Consider the following 21,806-nt stretch of genomic DNA (forward strand, 5'->3'; position numbering starts at 1 on the left):
TCTTCAATTCTTTGAAAGATGGTGAAGTCCAAGAGACTATCGTATGCAGGTCCCAGAAGAAGAACGAGCAGAAGTAGATGGAAGCTGCAAGGAAGTAGCTCAACTCCCTCAGCCGTTGGCGCCGTCTGCACTGGAATGGGACGACCGGCGGCAGGCAGCTGCGCAGAGGCAGTGAGAACCCTCTTTGAACCACCCAGCTTTCTTGTCCCTACTTGGGTTCATTCTTTTGTCCTGTCACATTGTCAGTCTGGTTTGGGGAAAGCCATGTCTTACCCTACTTTCTCCCTCCCTCTTCTTCTTTCCCTCCTTCACTCTCACTCTCTCTCTCTCCCTCTGTCTCTTTGCCTTCCTAGGGACAATCTGCTTCCTATAATTTCTGCAACAAGATTGTCACCTTATAGCCCAGATACACTGGGCAAACTGGTGGTGCTGGGGAAAAGTGCTACCAATTTTAATTAAGACACCCCCCCAAAAATACCTATGATTAAGACCTTGAAAATCATGGCCTAAAATGGCCTAAAGGGGATCTTAGAAAGCATATAATTCAGTGATTCCAAAGAGAAAAGAGGCACCATCCCCTGGGGCAGCCTATAAAAGTCACCTACAGAACTTCTTTAAAGAACCATAAATCCACCCCCATTGTCCCTCTCCTGGCCACTAGGACATGTTCCCAGGGAGACCATCAAGATCACACAGAAACATGGCTGCTGATGGTGGTCCTAGGAACGAAAAGCAACTGAGAATTATGGGCCTAATCAAACTTCTTCATTTTAGACATGAAGAAAAGTGAGCCTGGGAGGCTCATGTGACTTAAGAACACTAGCTGGTCCGGACCCTGGTCCAGGGCCTCATCCATCAAGCCACATGGCCACCCCTGACAGTTCTGCTAACCAGTGGGAGGGCACTCATGTCAAAGCAGGAAGCTCTGAGGTGGAGCTGCAAGGGCATGGTTTTCCTAGACAACATTTAACTTTCTGTTAGATCATGTAAAATCACATTTGCTTTCAACTTCGCAAGGAATTGCGTGACCAGCTACACCAGATGGTAATAGCCTTGCGGCGCTCACTTACCCTAACACCCATCAGAGACTTGGCAGGTCAAGGCAACATGAAGAAGCAGAGAATGGAAAACAGGCAAGTTCTTTGGCAAAGCCATGATCCACTGCTTTGGTTCACTGCTCTCGCCCTGACTGCCAATGGAAGGTAAGTAGGAACCAGAGAAAAGGACGTGGCTGTATTACTGGGCATGGCAGTTCCATCACAAACGGGAGGAGTTCTCATGGCAATCAGAGCATTTGCCTGGCCTTAGGATTGCTTGAAAGGGTACGACTTACGGATCACAAATCCAGTCCTGGAACAGCAGGCGATCCCAGAGAGTAAGCTGCACTATACTCCCTCTGCAACTGTGTTTATTTTATGAATGCAGGGGATAAAAAAGAGTGGATAAATTTAAAACAGAGGAAAGCAGGCTGTGCAAAGAATGTGTTCTTTCAAAACTGTTTCCAAGAAGCAGAAGAGAGGATAAGAAGCAGGAAGGTTCATGTGTGTATTAAGTAATAGGGCAAATGACTGGAAAAGCCCTCAACAATGTGAGGGTAGGGGTGACAAGATAAGCCACAAAAATAGTGGTTTAGCAATTTCACATTTCTTGGCAAGATTAGTCCTCTCAATGGGAAGCCGAGCCATGAGTGAACTGGCACACTCCACATGTGTGTGATGTGGGTGTGTGTGTATGAGTGTGTGTCTTGGTGCACATGTGTATATGTGCCAGAAGAAAAGGGCGGCTGAGAGAAGCCAAGAATAAGGTGAGAAAATAGACATTTGTTGAATTTAAATTTGAGATGTTGGGTCAGATCATTGCCCTATCAAACAGCAATTATTATTAATCCCAAACACCTGAACTTTAGAGATATTAAGAAAATTGTCCCAAGTTCTCCCAGCTGATAAGTAGTAGGATAGGGATTCACACCGAGATCTCTGCTCTAAAACCTATATTCTTTCTAATGTCTGATGCATCTGTTCCACAGAAGGCCTTCCATGAATATTTGTTGAGTGACTTTGAGTGACTGAGCAAAGGAATTTACGTTTCAGAATACTTTCATTTTTATTTTCATTAAGGCTGTGAAAGTCATACTCACTAAACTAGAAAAAAACCCAATCGTGTTTCCAGAAATGCAGTATAGTTAAATGTAAACAGTTATTTAAATCATTAATGAATGAGCTAATTACCTAATCAAAGCCATGACTTAACGTTATTTCAATCTTTCATCAAACAAGGGTCAGTGGGTGTGTGCACTGGGTCCTAATTTTACAGTCCATCATTTTGCAGTTCTAGGTTAAAAAATCATTCAGTCACTATTTCAAAAACCACATCATCATATGGTCTCATCTCCTTAAAGACTAAAAGTCATGCTTGAAGTGTACTAGCTAATTTAACACAAATTCCTACCTAAGGAAGACACTGGCTTAGAGAGAGAAATAAATGGCTATTCTGCAAACTCCCCAAAAAACTGTCCGGGGTGGGGTTCAGGAAAATGACAAGAAACAAGAAGTTTACATTCTACTTGTAAGCAGCCAAAGCTCTAGATTGGCCTCAGGTATTCGTAATTGCAGGGAGAGCTTTATAAGTGTAATACCAAACTCCCACAGATAAGAGGTGGATAATTATCCTTATGCACAGAAGGAAATGTTTATAGAACTCTATGTCAAAGTGATTTAATCTCTTTTCTTGGATCATACACTTCAAACAGCCAGAAAAAGATAGGCTGTAGACATCAGCTGAACTTGAGTCTTTCCTGGCACCCCTTCCCATGTTCTCTACTTAAAAAGGGGGCCAAAAAAGCAGGATATGGAACCCTAGCGAAAAACAGTCTACTTAGCAAATGTATTGCATCAACAGATACTTCCTGAGGACCTGGGCATAGCACCCAGGAGAGGTGTCAGAGTAGAGCTGGAAAGTACTGCATAAGCTGCCTCCTTTCCAGGAGCTTGCACACAAGTCATCACAATATCAAGTAGAATGTCAAAACGTCAGATGTGATCACGGAATAAACACCACAGGAGTTAAGAGATCATCGTGGGAATATGAGCTTCCTAAACCATCCACATAGATGCAATAGCAGAAGCAAAGGCAGGTAGGGAGACAAGAAAAATGAGCTTGGTGGTGTCTTTGGGAAATTACAGATGCCTGATATAAACCTGAGTGAGACCAGAAGGTACAGCATACTCAAAATAGGTATCTGGTTCCCTGGTAATTTTTAATATGAGAGTGTTACAAATTATTCAAATGGAGCCTCTACCAGGCAGCATGGAATTGATTGCACCCATTTTAAAGCTGCTTATTTTGATAATATATGTATTTTTAAACCTACTAAAATTTTTAACATATTTGAAGAAACAATCAATATTTTTAAAACTCATAAGATATGTTAGTAAGGAGAGACACATATAGGAAATACTGTTTTTATACATTTGCCCTATATATAATACCATAACATGAATAATAAATGATGTGCATATTAATTCCAATTTTATGAGAATGCTCAAGATTTCCTCTGTAGCCTCTCAGTACCTTTTATAAGGAACATAATGTGCCTAAATATATTCCCTGCTGAGCTTATCAGCTTCATTCTAGTGAGCAAATACAAGACAAAATACAACCATTGTACTATAATCTGCTGTTCAAATTTGGCTTCACTCATATTCCACATACAAATCACAGTAATCTTTGTGACATCTGTAAAATAAGTAAGTGCTTGCTGTCCATAATGTTTCATATGTTAAAGCTAAATGCAGACAACCAGTGTTTACTATTCAAAGTAATCCATAAGTGTAAACAAGACCCCCCAATATTCTTTTAAAGAGGTCCTTGTTTTCATCAACCATTAGAAATTTTTTTCGGTTTTATTATATGCTCAGACACTGTACTGAACACATTGAAAGTGACTAAACCATAATTACCTAATCTCTTGCTCCTTGACAAGGTACACACCTATGACAGAGAAAACAAATACGCAGTAGTACCATGTTTCAGGCAGTATAATTTTTTGCAAATTCATATTTTCATAATCAAAAATCATATTTCCTCTATGGTATCCAGAATATAGAAAGAATACTTAAAACTCAAAAACAAAAGGACAACCCAATTCAAAAATGGACAAAGGATGTTAATAGACATCTTGGCAAAGAAGATATATAAATGGCTGAAAAGCACATGAAGAAATGCTCAATGTCACTAATCATTAGGGAAATGCAAAATAAAACCACAATAAAATATCATGCAACATCCATTAGGGTGGCTATAATCAAAATAATGGAAAATAACAAGCGTTAGTGAGGATCCAGAGAACTGTAACTTTGTACATTGCCAGCGGGGCATACAATGGTACAGCCACTGCGGAAAACAGCTGGGAAGTTCCTCAATAAATTAAACATAGAATTACCAAAAGACCCAGCAATCCACTCCTAGGTAGGTACCAAAAGAACAAAACAATAGGTGTTCAAACAAAACCTTGCACACAAAAGTTCATAGCAGCACTACGCCTAACAGCCAAAAGATAGAAACAACCCAAATGTTGATCAATAGATGAATGGATAAACAAAACATGCTATATCCATACAATGGAATATTATTCAGCCATTAAAGGAATGAAGTACAGACACATGCTACAACTTGAATGAACCTTGAAAACAATATGCTAGGTAAAAAATGTCAATCACAAAACACCATATATTACATAATTTCATTTCTATGAAATGTCCAAACTAGGCAAATCTATAGAGACACAAAGTAGATGAGTGGTTACTTAGGGCTGAGGAGATAGAGGAATAGTGAGGTGACATTGAAAGGGTACAGGGTCTCTTTGCGGTAATTAAAACTGTCCTAAATAGACTTTAGTAATGGTTACACTTATCTAGGAATATACTAAAACTGTTGAAAACCGTTAAACTATTAAAAACTTTAAATGTGTGAACTGTATGGTTCATAAATTATACCTCATTAAAGTTTAAAAATTAATATGCTGAAATGTCCTTATCTGGATTTTTCTTGCACTACATTCTTTTTACTTTTGCAAATAAGAATTTTTGGTGAAATGGTAGTGTTTCTGTCCCCATTTCTGATAAAGGGGTGTATGTATATAACTGCTTCAAGTTGAGTTTCCATAGTAAAGCTAAGATAGGTAAGACAAAATGTATTTGTGGTCAAGTCTTACATTTTTCAAGAAAACACCTAAGTGTTAACTCCTAATAATTCTAGTAGCTATAGTCTGTCAGGTAAGATGCCTTTCCAGGGTCCATCACTGACACCTTTCAGTACAGCTGCAGGAAGCTACAGTTGCTGCTCCCGCAGCTTCCCTCTTGGGAAGCAAAAGCGACTATTTCTTTTGAGACTCAAAAAGCTGGACCACTTTCATTCTACTTTCCCAAATACAAAACCAACTAGTGTTTTAAACCTCGATTGATGACAGGGAATTGGAAGACAGACAGTATCCAGATAATACATATTTATATGTATTTTTAAACAATTCATACTGAGATTAGTCTACATTAAAAATAGTTTACAAGGCAGAATGTTTTTCACCATTCATGCTACGTGCTTATAGAACAGCCTGCCATAGTGGGGTTCCATTTTCTGTCCTTCCTCTAATACAGCGCTACTGCGTCTCCAAGCCTATAAGATAAACTTGCAGTTATGAACAAGAATCTCATTTTCTTTTTGTGTCAACAATTTCTATTGATAATATCCTATTTGTATGCATTCATTTCTTAGATGGGTGTCTGGGGCCTGGAGTATTGCATTTAAACCATGAGTGATTTGCTGAAGAAAAATTAAATTTGGCTTTTAAGGTTTAGAGAAACTAGTCTGAAACAAAGCTGGACCCCTATTTCCACATTTTCCTTTAAATTCATTTAAACTTTTGATGTGGGAGATATGAGCACACAGAGGTTCACTGACTTGCTGAAGGATATACAGCAAGTCAGGTAAGACTTGAACCCAAATCTGTCTGAGTCAGGTACCCATTGCACGGCACTAAAAGCAGTTGAGATAAAATGGAAATACAGTCAAGATGCAAGTGGGACTCTATAAAGAGCTGACTGGCTACAAATGAGAATTCAAATTCAATAAAGTTGTATCTTTTTCTCTCTCATTCTTTGACTCAAAATTACCATGCTCGTACATAATATATATAAAGACTGGCAAGTCTGAAAAGTGAAGTACTCTATCTCTGGTTGAAGTAGTATAAATTAAAAATGGAAAGGAAAGCATATCAACTTGAGATCCATCCAACAAATGCGGTTTCCATAAGGCTAGATCACATACCCAAGGCTTGATGATAAAGCATTTGTTTGCCGGTTGCATAAGACCAGTAGTAAGCCATCTGGTCTGTTCAGTTTACATCAATGTATCGAGTGTTATTCCAAGTTTTTGATATTTCCACAGCTCATAAGTAATGAGGCTCCTGGCAGAGGCTCCATCATAACCTAATTTCTGGGGAAGATTTTATTTGATTTTTGTTTGTTTTCCATAGCAAATCCAAGACTGAATGCTGCTTCAAGAAAAAAACAAAAGGGAGGAATTTCCCTGAATTGGAAAGACTATGGTCCCCAAGTTTAAGTATAGCCATGTGCCATAGTCCTCTACTCAGCCCACTGTGTGTTTGTGTTCTCCTCCCCAACCCATTTCAAGGAGGAAAGAAGCAAATTACAGTTATATCTGTATATTTCCCCCACCCCCATTTCCTTTCCTTTTTTTTTTTTTTCAAATTTGTTGTATCTGAAAGTATCTTTAGGAAGACTAGACCTTGCCTGTCCCTAAGCTGACTAGAAAGAAGGAACTGTGTGACCCCAGCTCCTGTGGAACAGAAAGCATCATTACTGACGCCTTTCCCTTCCTTCCCCACACTGTACTTTCTGGTTGCCGACTTCACACCCATTCTGTGCATCTCCCAACCTGAGAGGATCTGAAGCCAGCTGGGGCTGCAGCTGTTGGCTGGTCCTTCCCTTCAAACAATGGAGCTTAAGCAACAAAGCAGATGTCTTTTTAAAAGCTTAGATTGAAAGAATGACACCGTGTCCATCACCTTTAAAATACTTTATAAATTTCTTCACTCTCTCCAGCTTTCTCTCCCCGCAACCCTTTCACCCAAATACATAGGCAGCTACCTGAAGGCAACATTTTACTCTAGAACAATGGTTCTCAAACATTAGCCTGCATCAGATCACCTGCAAGACCTGCTAAAACATAGATTGCTGGGTCCCACACCCAGACTCTTCCACCAGGTAGGTCTGGGATGAGACCTGAGAATCTGCATTTGTAACGAGTTTCCAGGTGATGCTGATCCTACAGATCCAGGGCCCACATACTGAGAACTACTCACCAAAACAGAACAACTGACAAGGAAAGAAAGACAGAATTTAAGGTTCCAACTCACATCAACTTCAGCTGTGGGGCCCTGGGAGCACTGACTTCCCTCATACACAGAGGCAACATGGTGGGATTAATACAGGAAGGTGGAAGTAAGGGCAGCCCGGCTTGAATTATTCCCTGTCTCTGTTGGCCCCAAAAACACTGAGAGCTATAGTATCAAGAAAAGGAAAATGAAATTATGGAAATAAATTTATTTCCAATGGCAAATTATTACAGAAATTAATAAACAATCATTTTAAGCCAGTCAGCTCTTTAGAGTCCCACTTGCATCTTGACTGTATTTCCATTTTATCTCTTAAACTGCTTTTAGTGCTGTGCAATGGGTCCCTGACTCAGATCTGGGTTCAAGTCTTGCCTTACTTGCTGTGTGTCCATCCTTATGGGGAAAATCGAAGTTCCCTATGGCCAGGATCCTCACCTAACCCTAAACTCCTTGATGATGTAATTGGCCAATTGCTAGGTTGATGTTTCCACACCTGTAGGCAATAAGCTATTATTGACAGAGTCACTATATACAGAGCTCTGCCCAGTGCTCTGGGCAGGGGCAGAGACAGAGGTGGATTATGGACCTGCAGACTGCTGGATGAAGATGTGATTCTAGTGCTCAACCTAATGCCGGGGGAATAAATCCAGGTATGTTGTTATGTTCTGTTGTTATTTCTTGGTCTCACTGAATCCATAGTGAACTTGCCAGGACTGAAACACTCAGGCAAGACAGTCCTTCAGCAAGTCAATGAACCTCTGTGCCCTTATTTCTCCCATGTGAAAAATGGAAATAACAATCATATCTACCTATAGTATTGTTATGTGATGGATACCGGTTTATTTCTCATGTGCGTGGGCTGGCACATAAACAATATTTATTGTATGACACACTCATACAACTTTATCATGAATGGTCATATCTCTTGGCTTTCCTGTGAGAATATTCAAGATGTTAAATATCACACTATTTGATGCAACTGGTTCAGTCATTACTTCAACAAATATTTATTTAGTGGCCACTATGTGTCAGATGTATAGTATTTTACAAGTATATAAAAATAATGTCTTGGCAAGAAAAATGTTTGCTATAAATATTATCTTGATTTGGAAAATTTTGACTTTATGTGAACTTGTATTTAAGAAAAATACTTGCTTCCAAAATTGGCTAGCTAGGGAAATGCAGAGGATGTGTTTACTAACCCCAAATTTGTTTTGACAGACACTAAAATAATAGAATGGAGGAAACCAGGGGAAAGTAATTCTGCAGATGCCTTGGCCTTCTACTTTTAAGGGTATATTTTAGACCCTCTTGAAGACCACAAGCCCATTTTTCCTGAAAACCATTATTTATGTAACAAAACAACAGGGAATAAATTTGGCCAAAGGTATCCTATTTTCACTTCACAAGGATATCACTTTTTAACCTATCACGTATGTCAGAATCTTAATTGACAAGTGAGTAACAGGAGCAATGTTCATTCTTCCATTCTTTGCAGTCCCCTGAGTGAATGCTGTAAATTCACCCTGCCACCAACTGACCCCCCAAAATGTATCAGGCCTTGCTTTTTTGAAATATATAAGCTAGCACTAAATTCTGGATACAACACATATTTGACTGAATTTTAAAAGGTTAATGTGCTAGACATTGAAGATTCTTGATTTTGCCCTCATTAGTGACTTTGTCCCGTCCCCCTCCCAGGTTTTCGGGCCCCCAGGAAGAAAAGCAGAACCACAAGATCTTAGGAAGTGGGTGGAGGTGTGAGAGACAATCTAGTCCCACCTCAGCATGCAGCTTTAGTAGCCTTCCCATAGCCAAGTGCTCTTAGGACACTGAACATAGATGTCTTAATTCCCTGTTTAGAAGTATTTTCTCTACATCACTGTCCTCTATATTTTACTTGAAAGGAACTTCAACAAAGAACCCATTATCAGATTTTATGGAGAAAGACCGAGCTTCAAAAACACTTGCCTCCCAAAGCCAGTGTGAACAGGGATTGCTGGTGGTGGTTAAAAAGAAAAAAAAAAAGTTACCTTTGTGGCACTAGCAGGTGACAGAGCTTACGAAGATGAGATTCCAAAATACAAAACTCAGGAAAAGAAGAGATTTGACTCTCTAATAAAAGCATACATTATTCCAAATCCTCTACGAAACCAGATGCTAAGGATTAAGTTTTGGTAATCTACTTAGCCAATATTTTCCTTCAGTTTTCCCTAACGCATCTTACAAAACCAGAGTTTCCTAAAGTTTCTACTGAAATCGAAGTGTAACTTTTAATATCTGAGTTTCTCTACACGCTAACAGCATTATTTTCTCAGCGTTCGCGTTTCAAAATGCTCTGACACTTTTGTCACTTTGCCGAGTGGTTATTTTCCCTTTGAAAACAGTCTCCCATCTAGCCCCGTGGCTTCTGTGACGGAGGGGCTTTCGTGGGTCAGTGTGGCAGCCTCCAGCCGGCTGGAGCCATTTGGCCCCTTACTGTTCCAGCTCCTAAGGGTCTTCCCTTAGCGCACCCGCCCCCGTCCTGCATATACGAGGTTTGCCGGGTGGCTCAGGTTTATCACCTCGGACGTCAGCCCTCCTAGCCTCTCTCTTCGCCCACGTAAAGACCTCTTCGGACCACAGACGTGTGAGGTTTGCATCCTCTCTTAGCCAGGGCGCGCGAGCCAGCGTCGTAGCGGGGACCTGGGCGTGCGCTCGCCGGCCTGGCACCGCTCCCTGCGGCGGGTCACGCCCTCTCTCTGGAGCCCCTCTTTTCTCTCTCGGCACAACTCCTTCTTTACCTCTGCTAAAATAGGCGGCCTCACTCCTAATAAACCAAACTCGGACACTCCTAAAAAGTTCTAATTTGAGACACACACTTGGTAGAGGATCGTAGGGTCAAAGCAGGCGCTCCTGGCAGAACCGACCGTGGAGAGGAGCTAAACCCACCCGCACGACCCTGCGTGCTGGATAGGACAGGACTACGGTCACTAACGATGCCATGGAGGGGCTGTCCCGTGGGGAGGCAAAGGCCTCCCCACACTGTCAGGCCTGAGCATGCACACACCCTTGCACACCCACAGACGCACACGCGTGCACTCCTCCCCAGACCGGGAGGCAGAGGCGAGGGAGGTATGCAGTGTCCCGCCCGGGAGTACCTGCCCGGCAAGTCAACGCAGCGGCGCCCCGGCCTTTGCGCACACTGACGGGCGCGCGGGAGGAATCGGGCGCTCCGGGCCGCGGCCCAGGTGCTCGCGGGCGTCCCACCTGGGGAGCCTCGGGGCGGCGGCGGCGGGCGGTGGGAGCACCACAGTCCCCGGCGCGTCCCTTCTCCCCGCTCCCCAAGTTCGCGCCGCCCTCGCGCCCGCCTCCCTTCCTTACCCAGATACTGCCGCAGGTCGAGCAGGAAGCGAGGGGGTCCCCCGCTGAGCTGATAGAAGAGGGAGCCCAGGCAGAAGACCAGCAGGGTGGCCATGCAGAAACCGTAGTCCCGGAGGGAGAAGCGCAGGAAAGGCAGCAGGGAGACCCGGCGCTTCCAGCTGCCCAGGCCCGGAGGGGCGCCCCCCAGAGCGGCCCCATGGGGCCAGGGATCCGCGCCGCCGCCGGGATGCCGCTGCTGCTTCATCGCCTGCTCCGCCGCCTCGCGCAGCCTGCCCGGGCCAGGGAGAGGTCACCCATCCGCCTGCGAGGAGAGCGCGGCCGGCCGGCGGCACATGGGCAGGGCCGCTCGGAGGGGCAGCCCGGGTGGGGGCGGGGAGGGTCGAAGTGGCCGGGCTCAGGACACTTTCCTCGGCATGGTCCCCGCTGCCGCGGCCCGAGCGGCCGAGGTGTCCGGCCCCGGCTCGGGGGCGCTGCCCGCGCTCCGCCCGCGCCCGCCGCCCAGCCCGCTAGCGCCCCCGCGCCCCGCGCCCTGCCGCGCCTCGGGCTCGCTCGCGGCCGCCGGGGCTCGCCTCCAGCGCCAGCGTGGACCCCCCGGCTTTGTGTCTGTCGGTCTCGGCGTGTTTCGTCCCGGTTCAGACTCCTCTACAAAACGGCAGGGAGGAACCGGAGGCGGACACCGTCCCCTCGCTCCACCTCCCCGCCAGGGGTTCCCTCCTCTCCTCCCCTTTCTCTCCGGCTCTCCTCCGCAGCCCTCTCTCCTCCCCGTGCCCTCCCTCCCTCCGCTCGGGTCTCCGGGCTTCTCTCGGGTGTCACGTTACGGCCTCTGCCTGGGGGGAGCAGGGGGGCGGCGATTATTCGCAACAAGGAAGAAAGTTTCTGGGTGTTTTTTTCCTTCCCCCTTTCTCTGCAATCTGGCCTCAGTGCCTGCGCCACCAGCGACCTCTTGGGGGCCCCGCTGCCTTCCCTCTTGTAAACAGTCACGGTCAGGAAGAAGCACGACTTCTTCTACTATATTTTTTTCATTTCAGAAACTTGATGCCCCTTCTGTATCGCGAACTGCTTACAAACGGCCAGTTAAGGGGACTTGGATATAAGTTCAAGATTTTGCTGAGATGGTAAAAGAGCAAGTGGTGTCGATTATAATTAAACACGCCCCGTGGGGCCAGGCTCATCGTCCCGACCCCTGGAAGAGACACAGAAGAGGACGCTTGCTTTTCGCTCAGCGCCCTGGGTACACGGCTACGGATCCACGTAGCGACCGAGAGGAGGGTGGGGGCGGGGCATGGTACCGAGCCGCCTCACGGAGGTCCTCCCTCTAGCAGATAGGAAAGGATCCCTTACAAACGCGTTTCAGCGCTGCCTCCCTTCCTTCCAAGGGAAGCTTCTGGACCTGAAAGAGAACCTCCCAAAGCAAAAAGGTTGCATCGCGCCCAGATCCACTGACGGGGTGGGTGTACTAAAGGGCTGCCCTATCAGCCACACTTTCAGTAAGAACAGTTTAGTGTTATATGCCGAAGCTGTACCACCTGAGCCTTAAGTGACTTGCCCAAGGTCACAGAGCTTATGGGAGGGGAGCTGGAAGCCACACTCAAATCTGTTTGACCCTAGCCCACAATACTAACCACTACAATCTCCCAGCCACGGCCCTTTTCCTCATAATTTGTGCGGTGATTGGAGGATGAGATACTCTCAACCTTGAGAAAGGGGAACCTCCCTCCGGGTTCTGATGCCTCTCATCTCTGGCATCCTTTGCCCAGTTAGTGACAACTGGTTTAAAGGAAGAATCAGAAGCCACGGACCTCTAGGATTCTAAGACTGTTTTCCTGAAAACCTTTACAGAGTTGGGAATCTGAAGAATTTTCTATGGAAAATTAGGGAATGGGATCCTGAGATAGAAATAGAGCATACATTTTAAGAATAATATGGTTTAACCATAATCCAGACATAAGCATCTCTGGTTCATGATTTGAGATGAAGAAGACAGATACACCATAAGCTGGAGAGAGTTATAGATGAAGTGGGTGATATTACATACATTCATACACATCCACACACTCACACGTGCGTGCAGACAAATTCTACTTCCCAATTTTATACTTCCCTAGCCCACTTTCTCAGGAATAGGAAGGTTGCTTTGGGGGTCCAAGAGAAGGGAAGACCTTTTGTTCTGTCACAGAAAATCCTGGATAAAGTGTAAATGGTTCGTTTCACATTTATTGTATGAATCAGAGATTTATTTGGATTAATGCACACATAATAGAAATGTGACTGCCCCTGAGAGAATTAAGCCAATCAGTCATTGTCCATTAATGTGAATTACTTTAATCAGCACACTAGCCCAAAAGAGGCTCCCAATTAACAATTTTTGAGTTAATGCAGAGGGCCTAGGAGATGGGAGAAGCAATGAAATTTTCATAATGCCTCAGAAACCACCTTTGAGAAATTGGACCTGTACCTGAGGCCTGGTTCTATAATCTGAATATTTTTTATTAGATGTAATATGATGTGCAAGAGCCTCCTTACTTATGAGACCCACCTGGGGTCTAGAAACTTCTCTCACAGAATGTGTTGGGAAACCTCCCAATTCTTTCTCCTAAGGAAAGGAGTTCCGAACAAGAGTGAGTTTATAACAGGGAGATGAAACAGGAAGAAAGGAAATAAACATCTGAAAAAAATAAATAAATAGAACAAAAGTTTTAACAAATAATGGAAAGGTAATGATGAAAGCTCAAGCGGGCAAGGTCTGGCTTAAACCTTAAGCTATGACATGAGGAATTGTGAAGGTAAAAATGGGTCAGTTCTTAAAAGATGTGTTAATGGACTGCCTAAAAAAAAAATCCACAGAAGGAAAAAAAATCAATATACAAAGAAATTTCACGTGGAAAAAAATGCTTTGTATTTTCAGTTTACAAAAACTTAGAAATTTGGGTAAAACTGAAGTCCTGTCAAATGTGAAAAACACCTTTTAATTTAAAGTACTTATACTGATGAAGAGCATCATTATTCAAACTTGTTAATAAATCTAATTATAGGAATTTGCAATTTTTATTATTAGCCTTATAATCTAATATATTTTATTTAATACCTTGATCTCCATCTGTTATCTTGGGCTTCTTCACCCCTTCTCACTCCAGTGACTTTCCCCCTCGGACCTGAACTCCTTATTTCCAACAATCGCACCATCTGGCCATTATCACTTTCTGTCCTACTGCTTAGCTTCTCAAGGAGCCACATGAGCAATTTTTCAATCTTTTCAGGAACCCTCAACTTTTTAACCCGTCACTCATCTAGTGTTAAAGAAGTGATAAAGAACTTCCTTCTTTATCCAGTTTTGGTTCCTGATCCATCATTGAGACCCCTGTCTTGCGGACACCCTTCATTCCCTGTTCCTTTCATCTTTTATCACACGTATTTGCCTGGCAGAACCCAGCTAAGCCCAACAGTACCACTGGACCAGATTGCAGAAAGACACACAGCATTGCTTTAGTTTTATGTTTGATTAGACTTTAAATCAGCACAAATTTCCAATGGTGCTGACTCATGGCTACCCAGCAATCCCACTCTTCAAAAGGACTATTTCACACATCTCTCTCTCTCTTCTCCTCCCACCTCCACCCTCTTCTTTCATTCCTGAAGTCTTAGCCTATGACCTGGCCTCATACTTCACAGAGTAAACAGAAGCAGTAAGACAGGAGATTATTCCCACATCAATCTGTGCCCCATGCTCTCTGCCTTTGCACCTGTCTCATTGTGTCCCTCCCTGTGCCTAGGAGGGTGAAACTACCCTCGACTCACTCCCATGCTCTTCACCTTCTGCATCCCTGTAAATAACTATCAAACTCTTCCTTAGTTTTTTCCCCTCTCACTCTGGCATCTAACCCATGTGCAAATCCTAGAGGCTCTACCTTCAAAAAAATACTCAGAACCTGCCTTCTTTTGCTACCACCTTCTCCCACCTGGATTATTTTTGCAATGGCCTCTGAATCAGTAATGCCTAGGCTTAGTTGTGATTAACTGGGAAATCCGAAATAACAAGGGCTTAAACAAAATGGAAATGCATTTCTCTCTCAAGTGAAACAGTCCAGAAATAGGCAGTGCAGAGCTGATCAGGGACCTGTCGGAGGTTTCTCTTCCACCATCCTCAGCACGTGGCTTCCTTTAAAAGGCCACTTTATGATTCAAGATGGCCACAGGACCTCCAGCCATCATGTTTCTGTTGCGACTGACAAAAGGAGGAAGCAAAAGAGAAGAAGCCTCCCTGGCAATGGAGTAGGCTCTTTTGAAGCACCATTCCAAAAATGGGACTACTGGTTTTCTTACAGCTGTTTGGCAAGAACATAGTCACAGGATCATCTGGCCCTATTTTCTTTCTGATCTCATCTCCTATCACTTTTCCCTACTCGTCCTGCTCCATCATTGCTCATCAGATGAACACAACTTGTTCCTTTGCATGTGTGGTCAGTTAATCCTCCCAACCACTTTGTGCTGTAGGTACTATTATTTTCCCCATATTACAGGTAAAGAAACAGACAATGAGAATAATGGATATTAGCTGTGGTAGACCTGGTCTACAAAAGCATCCTGGAAGAGGTGGTACATGAACTGGATTGTAGGATGAGTCAGATTTACAGCTGGGCAGTGGCCCAGGGGCATTCCAAGTAATGAGAACTGACTGAGAAAGAGTACCAAGCTGTGGGAGGGGGAGGGCGGGTGGTGGGGCACAATAGCAAGTCTGCCTGGGGAAGGAAGACAGAGATGCATGAAGCATGTCATCGCTAAGAATAGGAGACCCCAATCCCAGCAACCAACTGGAATCTGCCCAAAGACTCTGTACAGATGTTCCCCTTTGTGCCAGTGCCCACAGGCCTCTTAGCTCTTAGGCAAGTGTTCTGCAGAAAGTCTTGATTTTATTTTGATTAAATGGGTACTGCAAAGAAAACAATATTAATATAGGCAGTGCACAAAAAACAGGCATGACTTAGATTTTCACAGAAAGAATTACTCAAAAAGGTATTGTAACTACCATCCTTGTTTCATAGTTCTAACATAACAGGCAAGTCTAATTGATGAAGCTTGGTGCTATCTTCTGACTCTGAGAAAAGAGAAGGCCCACACAGGTATTTTTCTTTCCATAGTGAATTTTTCTTTACATAAGTCTTTGTTTAGTCCACATAAAAAGCCTAGAAAATTAACTGTGTTTACAGTTAAAAAAAAAAAAAACCCTGTTAACAAGTGCAAGTATTGAATGCTTTGCCTTAACAGCTAAAAATTATATCCCTCTAACAGTGAGGATTGCTGTTGGGACCATAGTTTTAAATCTCTTGGCAGTACAAATTATTACACTAATTTTAGAGTGGATTGTCTGGCTGATTCATTTTCACCCTGTTCACAAGAGGCTCCAAACTGCATCCAATTTTTTGCTTATATTTTTCTTATAAAATTTCTTGACTGGACTTTCAGTCTATGTTAATATAGTTTAAAATCATATTCCTTTCAATCAAGCAATATATATACAATTTGTGCTATTATGTGCCTACCACTCTGCTAATTGCCACTAAAGAAAATAGTAAAGTGGAAGACCAACTGTTCAGCCTTCAAAGAATTTGCAGTCTTTTCAGGAAGACAGGATTGTCATAAATGAAGAAATCTGACCATTATGCAAGACTGTGTATAATTAAATACTAAATTGTTATACCCTGCAAATAGTAAAGTCATTCAAATGTTTAGAGAAGTCCGATTCTCAGTTCATTTTCAAAAGGAATAATTTTTTCTTTATTTTTGAAATTGTCTTACAAGCCTTGGTGTGAAAGTGATTTTTAGATTTGAGATTTAAAAGCAAGTAATGATGGATGCAGTAGACAATTGAAGTGGTGATTATTTTTGGTCCAAGAGTGGTGTTACTTGACGTCATGGTTATGATTTCCTTGTGCAGCTTTTACATTGACTGTATCTAATGCACATTAGTGGTGGGGAGGATGTCAGGCCAGGGTAATGGAAGAGCCTGCAGGGGGGAAAAACAGCCTGGAAAAGTGGGAACATACTTGGAGTCTCTAAAGGCATCATTTCCCATACTAGTTGATCCTTTTTCAGATGAACTTTCTGTAATGCAATGTTATTGGTCTATTATGAAATATGCCTACTGATTTTCATGTAGCTGAGGACAAATATGAATTCCGATATATTCATTCATCACATTTTTTTTGCCTTTAATTAGACCAGAAATTTGATTGACTTATTTGCCTTACTTAAAAGGCATGAAAAATCATCTCCATAGATGCTGAAAAAGCATTCAATAAAATTTAACATCCATTCATGATAAAAACTCTCAACAAAATGGGTATAGAGGGCAAGTACCTCAACATAATAAAGGCCATCTATGATAAACCCACAGCCAGCATCATACTGAACAGTGAGAAGCTGAAAGCTTTTCCTCTGCGATCGGGAACAGACAGGGATGCCCACTCTCCCCACTGTTATTCAACATAGTACTGGAGGTCCTAGCCACAGCAATTAGACAAAACAAAGAAATACAAGGAATCCAGATTGGTAAAGAAGAAGTTAAACTGTCACTATTTGCAGATGACATGATAGTGTACATAAAAAACCCTAAAGACTCCACTCCAAAACTACTAGAGCTAATATTGGAATTCAGTAAAGTTGCAGGATACAAAATTAACACACAAAAATCTGTGGCTTTCCTATACACTAACAATAAACTAATAGAAAGAGAAATCAGGAAAACAATTCCGTTCACAATAGCATCAAAAATAATAAAATACCTAGGAATAAACCTAACCAAGGAAGTAAAAGACCTATACCCTGAAAATTATAAGACACTCTTAAGAGAAATTAAAGAGGTCACTAACAAATGGAAACTCATCCCATGCTCCTGGCTAGGAAGAATTAATATCGTCAAATTGGCCATCCTGCCCAAAGCAATATACAGATTCAATGCAATCCCTATCAAACTACCAACAACATTCTTCAATGAACTGGAACAAATAGTTCAAAAATTCATATGGAAACACCAAAGAGCCTGAATAGCTAAAGCAATCCTGAGAAGGAAGAATAAAGTGGGGGGGGATCTCACTCCCCAACTTCAAGCTCCACTACAAAGCCACAGTAATCAAGACAATTTGGTACTGGCACAAGAACAGAGCCACAGACCAGTGGAACAGAATAGAGACTCCAGACATTAACCCAAACATATATGGTCAACTAATATTCGATAAAGGGGCCATGGACATACAATGGGGAAATGACAGTCTCTTCAACAGATGTAGCTGGCAAAACTGGACAGCTACATGTAGGAGAATGAAACTGGACCACTGTCTAACCCCATACACAAAAGTAAATTCAAAATGGATCAAAGACTTGAATGTAAGTCATGAAACCATAAAACTCTTAGAAAAAAACATAGGCAAAAATCTCTTAGACATAAACATGAGTAACCTCTTCTTGAACATATCTCCCTGGGCAAGGGAAACAAATGCAAAAATGAACAAGTGGGACTATATCAAGCTGAAAAGCTTCTGTACAGCAAAGGACACCATCAATCCATCAATAGAACAAAAAGGTATCCTACAGTATGGGAGAATATATTCGTAAATGACAGATCCGATAAAGGGTTGACATCCAAAATATATAAAGAGCTCACACACCTCAACAAACAAAAAGCAAATAATCCAATTAAAAAATGGGCAGAGGAGCTGAACAGACAGTTCTCTAAAAAAGAAATTCAGATGGCCAACAGACACATGAAAAGATGCTCCACATCACTTGTCATCAGAGAAATGCAAATTAAAACCACAATGAGATATCATCTCACACCAGTAAGGATGGCTACCATCCAAAAGACAAACAACAAGAAATGTTGGCGAGGTTGTAGAGAAAGGGGAACCCTCCTACACTGCTGGTGGGAATGTAAATTAGTTCGACCATTGTGGAAAGCAGTATGGAGGTTCCTCAAAATGCTTAAAAATATAAATACCATTTGACCCAGAAATTCCACTTCTAGGAATTTGCCCTAAGAATGCAGCACTCCAGTTTGAAAAAGACAGATGCACCCCTATGTTTATCACTGCACTATTTACAATAGCCAAGATATGGAAGCAACCTAAATGTCCATCAGTAGATGAATGGATAAAGAAAATGTGGTACATATACACAATGGAATATTACTCAGCCATAAGAAAAAAACAAACCCTACCATTCGCAACAACATGGATGGAGCTAGAGGGTATTATGTTCAGTGAAATAAGCCAGGCAGAGAAAGACAAGTATCAAATGATTTCACTCATATGTGGAGTATAAGAACAAAAGAAAACTGAAGGAACAAAACAGCAGCAGAACCACAGAGCCCAAGAATGGACTAATAGTTACCAAAGGGAAAGGGACTGGGGAGGATGGGTGGGAAGGGAGGGATAAGGGTGGGAAAAAAAGAAAGGGGGCATTACGATTAGCAGGTATAGTGTGGGGGGGCACGGGGAGGGCTGTGCAACACAGAGAAGACAAGTAGTGATTTTATAGCATCTTACTATGTTGATGGACAATGACTGTGAACGGGGATGTGGGGGGGACTTGGTGAAGGGGGGAGCCTAGTAAACATAATGTCCTTCATGTAATTGTAGATTAATGATACCAAAATAAAATTTTTTTTAAAAAGGTATGAAAATAAATTAATAGGATGGGTTGTTTAAAAAATATATTAATCCAAGTGAGCTGTCACCTTCAAATTATGAATATTTAAAAAATCCCAACACCATTGCTTAAAATATAAAAATATGATATCTTATTTCCTATAGCTGATCACATATTACTCCAGAGTCCCATTCCCTCAAGATTCAGGGGTTAGAGATGGCAATGAACTGAGATCACTCAGCCTCTCCTGGTTGGAAACAATCCCTTCAGGTTATACTTACTACACTTAGACACTTTGGGGTCAATATTCAGTCAAATTCAAGGTCCAGACACCCTACAAAGGCCCCCCTCTTCCCAGCCAAGACAGTCTCTGTAAGGAACGTGCAGTGCTTCACAGAGAGATGTGCAGATGCTGTGGATCACAGACTGTCCAGAAGCTTTACAGGCGGCTGCAGTCCCCCGCGGTGACGTCTCCACTGTCACTCTGCTTCTCAGTGGCGTGGCTCCTCCTATCTGGTCCTTACGCAGAATCTCCTCACTGGTATGAAGTCACCTTCAGCTCCCAATAACCAGTCACCTTCTGTGGTCCCTGCTACCTTGAGGGAGCCCAGGAGCTTTTCTGCCCACAGCAGAGACATGAGGGGCCATCTCAGGCACTGTCTGCTTAGGATCCTTCCTCCACCGCTTCTAACCTCTGTCTAGTTGGCACTGTGTTAATCCAGGGATCCTTCAGGAGGCTTACTATATCTCGCGTCCTTTCCAAGGAAGTACAAACAAATCCCACCACTGTGGGAATGCCCCGGCCTTAGTCAGCTCAGGCTGCTATAAGAAAAATGCCATAGACTGGGTGGCTTAAACCACAAATATTTATTTCTCCCAAGATGAAGCATCAGCAGGTCCAGGGTCTGATGGGAGCCTGCTTTCTGGCTTGTATCCTCACGTGGCAGGGAGATGGAGGGAGTGGAAGACTGGCTGATCTAGTCTCCTCTTCTTATAAGGGCACCAATTCCATGCATGAGATTGGCCTGATCAGCCCTAAAGGATCCCCCACCAGCCACCCGCACACTGGGTATTAGGGTTTCCACACATAAACAAAACTTCAGCCCAAATTATCTGGTTGTTTCTAAACTTCCCTGAACAGGATTTGGACCTGGAGTGGAACAGCTAAGACCAATGTTTCCCAGTGCGTTTTTCTCTCTTCCCTGTCCTCCTGCTTGGCTTCTGTGAACCTAAAGTGCTTTCTTGGTCAATGTTAACAAAGGAGCTACAAGGAAAGAAACTAAAAAGCCAGAAAAAATATTTCAGAGAAATAGTTCAAACTCTTATCACCTTCATTATGCACCCCTGGGCTTGTTATATCTGAATTGCCTTTGGTGCTGGCAGTTCCTTGAAGGAAATACAGCTTCACCCTTTGAAAGATTTGATTTTTAGAGACAATGAATATCTATTGAATAAAATAGATATTTGACCAATAGAGTAAGGCACTGATAGAAGAGAGAAAAAGGAAGCGAAAGAAAGCAAGCCAGCAACTGGGGCTTTGCCTGGTATATGGGGCAGAAATGCACTGGAAACAGTCAGAGCCTGCCCTTTCTTTCCTGAACAGTCTCTTAAAAGTCCACGTGACTTAAGTATATAATTAGGAGGTATATGTGGATGGAAGGAGAGTAAAAATCAAACAGTCAAAGACCAACAAGCAACTGTTTGTATTTAAACTCCTATGCACTGACACAACTTAGGAAAACTTAGCTTTTAACTTATACTCAAGGATAAATGTATTTAAAGTCATTGCCCTGTGCAGCTGTTCCCTAGGACTGGACACTGTGAAATCACTGGCCACCTAAAGGCTTTGCTGCAAATTGTCTCAATATTTTCTCTATTTTCTACAAATTGTAGTAGACTATTGCAATAGAGTGAAAGGATAAACAAATTCAAGTCAAATACTCATCTGTCGCTTTCATATTAACTTCAGGTGCCTCTTACTCAGCTATGTAGCTGGAGAGTTGAACCTCTGACCGACCTTAATTTCTCATTTCCAACATCCATGCCCATTCACCATGTAAAACTGGCACTTTCCTCATTTGAGAGGTCATTGCCTAGTGTAAATGTGTAAGAGCTGAAATTGATGTAGAAGTGATGTCCTTTTTCCTCCCTTCTTAGCAATATCATTAGTCCTTGTTCAGTGGGCATGTCACATACCTTCCTGTCCTCTTAGGGAAAAATACTGCTCAAGCTTTGTAAAGTACTTTAAAATAATTTTTTGAAGAACAGCCCAAAACTGAACTATGAAGATGGAGAGCCAGCTCTCTAGCCAAAAATCTTAGTTGAATAAAGATTCCCAAGGTCATCTTAACAGAGTATTTAAGAAAATATTAGAAAGTATAATCTTCCAGCT

General features: G+C 42.6%; 1 protein-coding gene across 3 annotated transcripts in view; it reads right to left on the reverse strand.

Annotated features, from left to right (window-relative positions):
• The window catches only part of UST (uronyl 2-sulfotransferase), a 282,268-nt gene extending 270,765 nt beyond the window's left edge, over window positions 1–11,503 (reverse strand). For 2 of the 3 annotated variants that reach the window (XM_036906922.2, XM_036906918.2), the window contains exon 1: window positions 10,775–11,503. In XM_036906922.2, the coding sequence (XP_036762817.1) occupies window positions 10,775–11,018 (244 nt within the window). In that variant the 5' untranslated portion in view covers window positions 11,019–11,503. The remainder of the gene's footprint in view (window positions 1–10,774) is intronic. The other variant, XM_036906919.2, reaches the window with a different exon arrangement.
• Window positions 11,504–21,806: the final 10,303 nt, after the last annotated feature.

This window comes from Manis pentadactyla, chromosome 12 (genome assembly GCF_030020395.1).
Source record: "Manis pentadactyla isolate mManPen7 chromosome 12, mManPen7.hap1, whole genome shotgun sequence".
NCBI lineage: Eukaryota > Metazoa > Chordata > Mammalia > Pholidota > Manidae > Manis > Manis pentadactyla.